At 42.7% G+C, this 10,067-nt stretch overlaps 1 protein-coding gene across 1 annotated transcript; it reads right to left on the reverse strand.

Moving 5' to 3' along the window:
- Positions 1 to 242: 242 nt before the first annotated feature.
- RSAD2 (radical S-adenosyl methionine domain containing 2) lies at positions 243 to 8,106 on the reverse strand. The gene is made up of 6 exons (XM_010124810.2): positions 7,773 to 8,106; positions 7,452 to 7,613; positions 6,769 to 6,998; positions 5,649 to 5,798; positions 4,108 to 4,140; positions 243 to 3,551 (listed from the first exon to the last, which is right to left on the reverse strand). The coding sequence occupies exons 1-6, from the start codon at positions 8,104 to 8,106 to the stop codon at positions 3,387 to 3,389; spliced, it is 1,074 nt and encodes a 357-aa protein (XP_010123112.2). The 3' UTR covers positions 243 to 3,386.
- Between the last annotated feature and the right edge of the window lie 1,961 nt (positions 8,107 to 10,067).

Below are 10,067 nucleotides of genomic sequence, written 5' to 3' on the forward strand. Positions count from 1 at the left end.
TGTCTTCTCCCAACACAGCCCAGTCCGCTCAAGCGTGTAACAAATGCTTTTCATCCCAAGGAGAATCGCCACTATTGTTCTCCATTTCAGCCTGGATGGTGCCCTTGGCACCGTGCAAGCAGCCCCCTTAAATACAGACTGCAGGCAGAATTACAGATCTGCTGCGAATGCAGTCACACATTCTGCTATTATGGTTCTGGGTTACAGTAAAAAAAAAAAAAAAAAAGAAATTAAAGGCCAACTTAAGAAAATAGAAACATTTATTGAAATGTGTAACACACTCGTGAAATATTTAGCATTAATTATGTGACAGTATCATTTAAAAATTCATTTGTGACATTCAAATATATCAAGCACCAACCATCCTTCATACTGAAAAAGAAGGCATCTTAAAATACATCTTAAATGACACTTTTATTTATGAGCCAAGGTATATTCATGATAATTTTAACTAAAGTAACTCATTCTCCCAAACGCTTATTCTCTACAAATTTCACAAATATGAAGAGCTGCGTGATGCTACTGAACTGCAGTCTAAGTTCCTTCCCAATTCAGCATCTTTAGCAAGTGCTTAGCTGCGGTGCTATGAGATTACATATGAAAATACCACTAAGCGTATCTATGTTTACAGGACTTTAACTTAAATCCTGACCCTTCAGGGTCACAATGTGCATGTAATCTCTAAGCTTGGGAGTAGCCCTATTGAATTCAGTATTATTTTCCTAGTCCCATGCTGAAAGTTAGGCCCAACTACAGAATGAAAGCCTGAAGTTCATTTTCAGTCCAACTTGAACTAAGTTTATCAAGTTGTAACTAAAAAAATATTTGAGATTTTTATACAAAGATGAATTTTGCATATAAAAAGACCAATAGCTGTTCTTTAACTTCAACATTTGTCTGTCAAACTGTTACGTCAAATTTTTAATTTTCAATGTACACGACTGGCTTTTCCTTTTGGAAAGAATATCACACAGAGCAGACACTTTGTCTTATGTACAACAGCAAGAGGCAATGTAAAATCCTTAAGATTTTAAGAAGATAACTTAGAACCTACTGATAAAAGCCATCTTCAATGTCTTTACATTATTTACTGGATTTTCACATTTTCAGCTCCAGTTTGTTTATCCTGCAGCTTCCTCCGTAGGCACAGAGGATCTCTTGCAGCTAAAGAACAGCCATTTACAGAGTAAAATGCAAAGCAAAGAACGGCAGGATTTCTGGATCTGAATGGGAGTTTGTGTACCTCGCATCTGCGTGCTGTGATACAGCTGGCATTTTCTGCAGAAACAGCAAGCTGGTAGATTTACTGGTACATTGATGCACTAAATCTTTCTCCCTTGCTGGGACGGAGCCAGCAGCAAATGAAAATGCTTCTTTTCTCTCATGCAGCACAGATGCTGGGGAAGATGCTAGATTTAACATTTGAACACAAAGGAAGTCAAACCCCACAGTTACATAAATTTGCCCTGCCCGTAGTTGCTACTCAGGCAGAACTCCAACTGAGGTCAGCGAAACAGCTGCCAAAAGACTGTGGGGTTAATGTGTGTGGGCCACATTTTAAATGTCACTTAGTATTAACACAAGGGAAAAAAAAACCCCTGAAATTTAAGTGTCTAGGAAGTGTTGTGATTGCAAAATACAGAATACAAAAAGACAAAAGAGCATCACTAAGACAGTATATTTACAGTTAGGATAATAAAAATAGAAACCGAAGGAATTATAAATGGAAACATTTTCACAGTGTATTCAGAGACGCACCTTCCTTTATTCAGAAGTAGCAGCTCCTACTTAAGTGCTTTCCTCTTCAATTTTGAAGATGCATTAGGAAAATGCAAAACATTTCTCTTGAAAAACTCTTTAAAAAATTCAACTAGCATTATCGGAAAAAAGAAAAGAAGGTGTAATTTTCTCTACATGGTACATTTCATGTGTGCTGGCTCCCAACTGCTGCCAATATTTAAACGTGTGAGACAGTCAAGCCACTGAGTTCAACAGACAGGAAGAATGAGTAGTGCCAGCTCCCTTCTGCTTTGTGCAATGCTTAGCCCCCTGCCCTTCATACAGAGCTTTGCGGGGCAGAGAGGGACACATTAGTTAAATTTGGAAAACTGCAATTATAAAGCCATAACAATTGCCAGAAAACCAAGAACAAGGGCAGCATATTAGATCATTTGTTCTGCAGGGGTTTTTGACCTTTCTCTATTTTATGTTGATGCTACCAGTTCTTAGAATCAAAGACAGCTATCACAAAACCCAATTAGTTTCACTTTATAGCTGCATATTTGTAACCAGCAAGTAAAAATGACTCCTGAGCCACACAATCTTTAAAACAAGGTTACCCGATACATTAACTTTGTTGTTTGTAATTCCATGGCTTAGAAAAATAAAAAGCATGCAGCAGAAGGTATGTGTTAGGCATGCTTCCTAGTATAAATTAATTTCAGAAGGAATCTTCATCAGAACTTTATGTACAGGGAGACAAAAAAATGTTAAAAATAATACATCAGTATTTGCAGATAAAAGGAAAACAGGAAGTTATGAATAAAATGCTAAACAGAGAAAACATTGTTTTCACTGTAAATTTTTGTTAGAACTCAGGTCATTGCCAATATGAAATAAGAAGTTGCTCGTCATTGCATAAAATGCACTTTCATATTTTAGGACAAATATAATATTCTTTCATGACTAAAAATACATTTTTGGAGAAAATTACATCCCTCAACATTTTTGCAAGTATTATGTGTGTATACAGAGAAGATGGAAAAGAACAACAAATGCTTTTAAGTTTAAGTCTTAAAGAATGAAAATTGCCAATTTTTTCATCTTGATTTCCTTTTAAATATATTATTACAGATAATGATTTGTACATTCTGACCCCTGAAAAAGGCAGGGGCTGCTTCCAACGCCCTGACTGCTGGCCCTCTTGTGATCGAGTGAGGAACTGCAATCTGCCTTTTCGTATGAACGAGGCAAAATACGTTCCTTGTTATCGATCATTACAGCTGTTTATAAGGAATTAGAGACTGAGCTGGTGTTTTGTTTGTTTTCTGGCATGCACGCTTATGTACTATCTTAAAACCACTTCCTGTGAGGCATTACCTTATGGCTTGCCCTTGAGTCCTACATACAATGGACTAGAAAGTCGATTTCAGAGATGTATGTATATGAAAGCTCTGCAGGTACTTGGTAATGTTCAACCAAACAATAGACAAGAACATAATCTATATTCTAAAAATATTTACCACATTCACATGTAGAGTTATTCTGAACATCAACCTGTACACTATACCAAGCGTAGTTAAAAGCATTATATACATACATACCTGCACATACATACACACCCATTTTCTTTACATAATGCACCTGCCCTAACTCAGTATATTGAGTTACCAGTCCAGTTTCATGTCTGCTTTACTCCACACATACTTTCCTCCTCTTTTCAGGAACATCTGCTCATCAAATCCACTGAATTTTATAGCTGCTTCGACACCAACATCTAGGATGGACTTGGAAGGCTCTTTCCGTCCATTTCTACAGTTTAGGAAACGCATCTGGAAAATCGAAGATGAGTCATTAGAAAGTCAATTTGTAAAAGCTTAATTTTTCTACAGAATTAAACAAGTTGCACTGGAATCCCACAAAAGCCTATGTAAGCGCATGAACAGTTTCACTGTAGTCCTTAGGAGGCTCAGAAGCTCATCGTTGGACATACTAACGGATCTTAGAAGGAACAAAGCCATACCATAACTCCTGAAGATTAATGTTTGCTCTTCAGTTACGTGTAAACTAAGTTGGCTTTTTAAAATTTAACTTTCAGGACAAGTTCTGCATTTTTAAATTAAAGAAAAAACACAAAGACATTCTGCAAAGATACACATCTACACTTCAAGATTCGTGATGCAATGATCGTGCATGCAACCTCATGGCAACTCCTCCTTAGGTCATACTTAAATTCAAGTTCTCAGTATGTTTGATGGGAAAAAATTACATCTATTCCTTGTACAACATGGTAAAACTATTTTACAGAATACACAGTAAATTGAATTGGCTATCACTGTTTTATACATACATTAGCATACAAGTACCAAGTATTAAACAAAGACTTACGTATTCATCAAGAATGAGGTATGAATCCCTCATCTGTAAGAGATCAAAAGGAAAACCTAAATTAATATGCAAACCGAAATTCCATTCTAGTGAAAAACAAAACAAACAACTATGCATTCAAGGCCTGATCCAAATTTTTGAAACAGGTAGTGTCTTCTCACTATTTCAATGAGCTTGGATCAAATTTATAGAAATAAATGACAGGATTCTCAGCGTGGCAATGCATGAATAAACCAGTAACTCCTTGAATATGGCCTCTCAAGTGCCTAACTGAAATGTGGGTGCCCAACTGGAAGAAAGTGTTTTCAAAAATACCCAGGTTTTCTATTAACTTCTACATCGGCAGAACTTACACTGTTTTGCATACTGGAATGATTATGTCATTTTCCAAACAAATGGCAAGACCATTTAAGCTGGGATGTTTCATTATCACCCCAGCAGACAAAGGTGTTCTCCCAGCTCAACGGTAATCTCCCAACTCAAAAAGCTTTCAGGTCTGCACCAGGAAATAGGCCAGCAGCTGAAATAAGACATGCTTGCTCAGCTAACTCGGCATCTCCTACATGACCTTCCCTAAAATTCTCTGGGTAGCTGGAGCTCGCTGCTGTGTAAAACAGGAAATCTATTTCATCAATTTGGTACCCATCTTTCACATAGGCTTAAGAGAAATCAGAAACAGTCTTCTAGAACCAAGCCTACTGACGGAAGTCTATGGGGTTTTTTTTGTAGGATTTCTTACATGGAAAAAAATGTAGAAAAATTTCTGGGTTCTCATCTAAACACCTTCTCTGATGAGTGCTCTCTCCTACCGAATGCTTTAAACATGAAACAGTACTTCTATGCCTTCATTATAGAGGCAACCCAGTCTGCTCACTTGAGCTTTCTATTCCTTAAAAAGTAAACTGTAAATGGAGAGTATTAATCTGTGGAGAGGAAAAGGAAGGTGAGATGCGAGATTTAAGGCATTCCTGAACTTGGTTCAGCATAGTATCTCATCTCTCAGTTCATAAACTTTCTTAACAGCGAGTCTTCTAAAAGATTCTGAGCTCCACGCTTAGGCATTTTAATTCAGCTAATGTAAGCTGGATGGAAGCTCATCAAGTTGGGCTCTGCAGTAGTGCAAGGAGTCTCTTTGTGAATAAAGAGCCTGAAGATGCAGTTCAAAGGAGTTCAGATAGACAATGTTAACAATGTGACTTTGTACCGACACTTTATAGATCCATCTCACTGAGCAGAGGCCCATACGATGCTGTGAGAAGACTCCTGCTGGTTTCTACAGGATTGGGATCAATGAGATTTTACTCTTCTATTAATGATTGTATGATTCTGTTAATAAGTTTGTGCTCAATAAAAAGCCTTAAAGAAAATGAAAAACCTTGGCTTTCACCATAAGAAAACCAGTTGCTGACAAGGTTGTACTGTACCTCTTCTAAGCCAATACTAACAGGGAAAGTGTTAATTGCCATGAAAGCTTCTAGTTCTTTTCCAGCTTTCCAACTTTACTTCAAAATAAAGTTACAAAACGACAGTTTCAATTTTACCTTCTGATTAGATTCTGGTACCAAACAGGAGACATCTTTGTGGCGATCCAAGAATTTTTCAAAGTCTTCATCGCTGATAACAAATTTCTCTGCTTCTCTCAGGGCATCCTCACCAGTGTTCTCCCCTTCAATAAGCAGGCACTGGAATACCTGAAGACAGAAGGCACCTGGTTAAAATGTTATGTTTTCACTTGCCTTGAGGATAGGAAACTATCATCATAACAAAACCCTTCAGTTGTCTCAGTAGCCATGTCTTTTAATTTTTCTGCTAGTGGAGCCACATTGACATAAATTGTGATAAGTGAATACTGTACGAAGGGCATGCTGCAGATTTATTTTTAGCAAATCAACATTACATACTTCTACATTAAATTATACAGTCATGGTTCCTGATCAGGTTTCCACATAAATTTTAACTGCTCTGGACTTAATAAGGCCACAGATCATCAAAGCTTAAATAAACTTTGGATTAAACCTCAAATAGTACGGCTGTATTATAAATGCCACATACAGTGCAGTCTATCATGTCAATCTTTGTTTTTAAAGATTTTAACCTGATTGGTGACTCTAAGTTTAACTAGCTTCAGATGGTCACAGAAAATACTTTTCAATACTTAAAGGGGGCTTATAAGAAAGATGGGGAGAAACTCTTTAGGGCCTGTTGTAATAGGACAATGCATACTGGTTTTGAACTAAAAAGAGGGTAGATTTAAGAACGCTTTTACAACGAGGGTGGTGAAACATTGGAACAGGTTGCCCAGAGAGGTGGTGGATGCCCCATCCCTGGAAACATTCAAGGCCAGGTTGGACGGGGGTCTGAGCAACCTGATGTGGTTGGAGATGTCCCTGCTCCTTGCAAGGGGGTTGGACTAGATGCTCTTTAAAGGTCCTTTCCAACCCAAACTATTCTATGATTGTATGATTCTGTATTGGGCTCCATTTCAGTCACAAAGGGACAGAACCTGCCTCAAAACCATCTAACACTGACATGAAGTCCACTAACACCAGCCCAAGCTGGAGCTGGAGATCTGACTGAGGTGATTTGAGGTTCAGACAACTCCAGGACTTCATCATTACTTTTCCCTCAACAGGAAACCTATGGTATACACTGCTTTCTTACCTTCCAGCGCACAGGGTTGAGTGCCTTGATCTGCTCATTCATGTCTTCCTCAACATTAAATCTGTTGATCACTGAATTTATTTTGAAAGCAACAGCATACTCTCGGCACCACTCCCTCAGTTTATGCAGATTTTCCACATGGTTCTTCTTTCCTTGACCACGGCCAATTAAAACGTTGACATCCTCATCAAAACTATCACACGAAATGGCCAGAATGTCTAAATATTCACCTGAAAACAAGTTTTAAAAATTGATTAATATTCAGTCCTTCTGATAAAAGTTGTCAGGCTTCTGCCCCTTTCACTTCCTTGTGATCTGTCACAAAGTGCCATGGAAATACAGTTCTGTGAAGTCATTGCACGAACCGCAAAAGCCACAGCAGCAACAGCATCAAAATATATATCATGTGTGTGTGTGTGTGTGTGTGCCCAGCATTACGGAGACAGCCTGAGCTGTTATTTTATTGTACTATTACACCAAAGAGGCAACAGTACGAACTGTCTACGTTCATGACATATAATTAACAGTTTTTCACCGGTATTTATCTTTGGTTTGTGCTTACTGAAAACGAAGCACTAACAAACCACCTCCCGCTTGCGAGGAGAGCCAGCTTTCGGGGACCCTGCCCCAAGGAGGCTCCCAAACCCTGCCACTGCTTCCGTGCAGAGCAGGTTTTTCCTTACCGTACTTCTTGAACCACCGTTCCCTAATCAGGCTGCCGTTGCTAACAATGCTGACGCTTGGTAGCTTCAACTCCTGCTTGCAAAACTGGACCAGCTTGCCTACAAACTCGCCTCTGTCCTGCAGAAACGGTTCTCCTCCTGAGAAATTTATTTTCTCCATTCCTAGAAGAGGACCAAAAAAAAGATGCCGTGAGCCTGGGCCTGCCAGTGCCTGACTATCGCGATGTGAGGAGGGCGTGACCCGGCCCGGTCAGGGTTACAGGGGTAAACCGCGGAGTCGGAAGGGGTGAGCTCCCACCGGCGGCCCCTCCCCGGCCTTACCTGCCTCCTTCAGCATCGCCAGCCCGCGCTTGGCCTCCTCCAGAGGCAGCACGAAGGAGGTCCTGGCCGTGTGAAAGCAGAACCCGCACTTGTAGTTGCACTGCCGGGTGAAGTGGTAGTTGACGCTGGTGGGCGTCGGGGCCGCGTCGTCCCACTCCCGCTGTCGCCGGAGGGCGGCGGGGCCGGGGGCCGGGACCCGCCGCCAGCTGGGCAGGGGCAGGGAGAGGGATGCGGGCGCCAGGCTCCAGCACAGCGCGCCCAGTCGCCCGCGCAGCGCCGCCAGCAGCGCCCGCGCCACAGCCAGCGGCACCCAGCCCAGCGCCACCAGACGCATGGCTCGGCTCGGCTCGGCTCGGCTCGGCTCGGCTCGGCTCGGCTCGGCTCGGCTCGGCTCGGCTCGGCTCGGCTCGGCTCGGCTCGGCGGGATGCGCTGTAGCTCACTTGCACCCGGCTTGGCACGGTTCGACTCGAAGCGATCTGGCTGGGCTGCGTTCGACTAGACTCGGCTCGGTTCGACTAGACTCGGCTCGGTTCGACCCGGCTCGGCTGGGCTCGAGTGGCAAGCTGCAGCTAAGCGCCCGGCGCTCCGCGCTTAAGAGCACCGCGGCCCCGTCCCGCCCCTCCCATCCCCGTCCCTCGGCGTTCCGGACGCGAGGGGAAGCGCTCGGTTTCGTTTTCCTTTCTCGCAGAAGGGAAACTTGGCACCGAGCAGCGGGCGCTCGCTCGCCGTTCGCCTTCTCCCAGCCACCCCAGGCTCGCTCCGGGCCCGGCTTCAGCACCTGCAGGTTTGAGCGGGCCTGGCGCCTGCGGACCCCTTCGGACGTGTGTGGGCTCAGTGGCTTCGGTCCTGCTGGTCCAATGTGACTCCTGAAGCAGGGGGAAAGCTGAGCTTTCATGACTGCACCGCATCCTTCTCGGAGGGAGCCGTGGGCTCCTGGAAGTTTAAAGAGGCTTGCACTCCAGGTTAAGGGAGCCTGGTGACTTCTGGTTCATGAAAAGAAAATACTTGACAGCTATTTAACTCTTAGTCTCCAATACTGCCTAAAGCACCTCGGGCAAAGCTACCCCTCCAACTTGAATATAGGAACACCAGGAAAAATTCGGCAGGTGCTGGAGGTGACTTGGACCAAGTTACCAGTTCCTGTATTCCTCAATTCCTCAGTGGCACAACAGCTATTGCTGGAGAGGAGCACCTCCATCATAGCACCAGTTGCTATCTGCAGTGGGTCTGGACACCCCAGGAAGTTCTCCACAGCTTTTCAGCCTCATGCTGCCCTGGTTCAGTCTGTCCTCATTCTTGCATGCGCAGTTTAGTGTCACCACTGCTGCCAAGGTACAGAGCCATACTCTAATCTCAACACCTACAACTGCACGCTGGCTATGGCAGGCTTAAATTGGAGCTTCACTCACTTCCATTGACCTGCTGCCAGAACTGCTGATGTAGCAGGACAGTCTTGCTCTCATGTTGGCTTTTTTTTTTTTTTCCCCTTGAAAAAGGGGTAGGAGAACTCACTTCATCCTGTTCACAAATTTTAATGGGAAGCAGAATCTGCTTGTGAATAAAAAAGTGTTTCCTTTATGTTAATTAGTACTGTCATTTGCTGTTCTCAAATTCCTATCACCTTTCCTTAACTTTCCTGGAGATGATCTACTGGCTCAGTAATGCCTGAATCAGTGAATAACGGGGCTTCAGGGTTTCCCCTTCAGCTGGTGTTTATTGTTATCTCTGTCAGTTGCTTCTTGCTGGAACAGATTCATGCCAGTAGGGCAGGATGGGAGGCTTCTTGCTCCTCACAGCACTGCCACCTCACAAATGTATTGCTGCCACATGATGGGAAACATCTCAGTTCCTGAGGCTTTCCAAAATTGTCTTGGAGCTTGTCAGCAGAGACTATTTCATTGAGTTACCATGGGAGGAATTATCCATGTGCCCTGCCAGTTCCTTGAGGTTTACATAAGACACAAGCTCAAGGATGAAAGCAGGATTTTCTAATAAAGTAAAGGGTTTGTTTATCACAAACTTGAAAATGAAATTGCAAAAGGAGGGAGACAACACAATGCAAGTTTAGACTGAAACCTGACATTGAAGTTGCTCCTTGGCCGTTTCAGTGTTTCAATTAACTTGGAGAAGTCTGTTTCCCCCTCGCTCCATACATCCTTCCTGCTTCGTGTTAGGAACTCTATACCATTTCATATCTTCTCTGGTCCCAACTCAAATTCTTTTCTCATCTCATTGCTGCTTTTGTTCATGTCAAATTGAGCCAATGCAGATGTAGAGAGTACAGCCTTTCTCCC

This window comes from Chlamydotis macqueenii, chromosome 3 (genome assembly GCF_036417535.1).
Source record: "Chlamydotis macqueenii isolate bChlMac1 chromosome 3, bChlMac1.mat, whole genome shotgun sequence".
NCBI lineage: Eukaryota > Metazoa > Chordata > Aves > Otidiformes > Otididae > Chlamydotis > Chlamydotis macqueenii.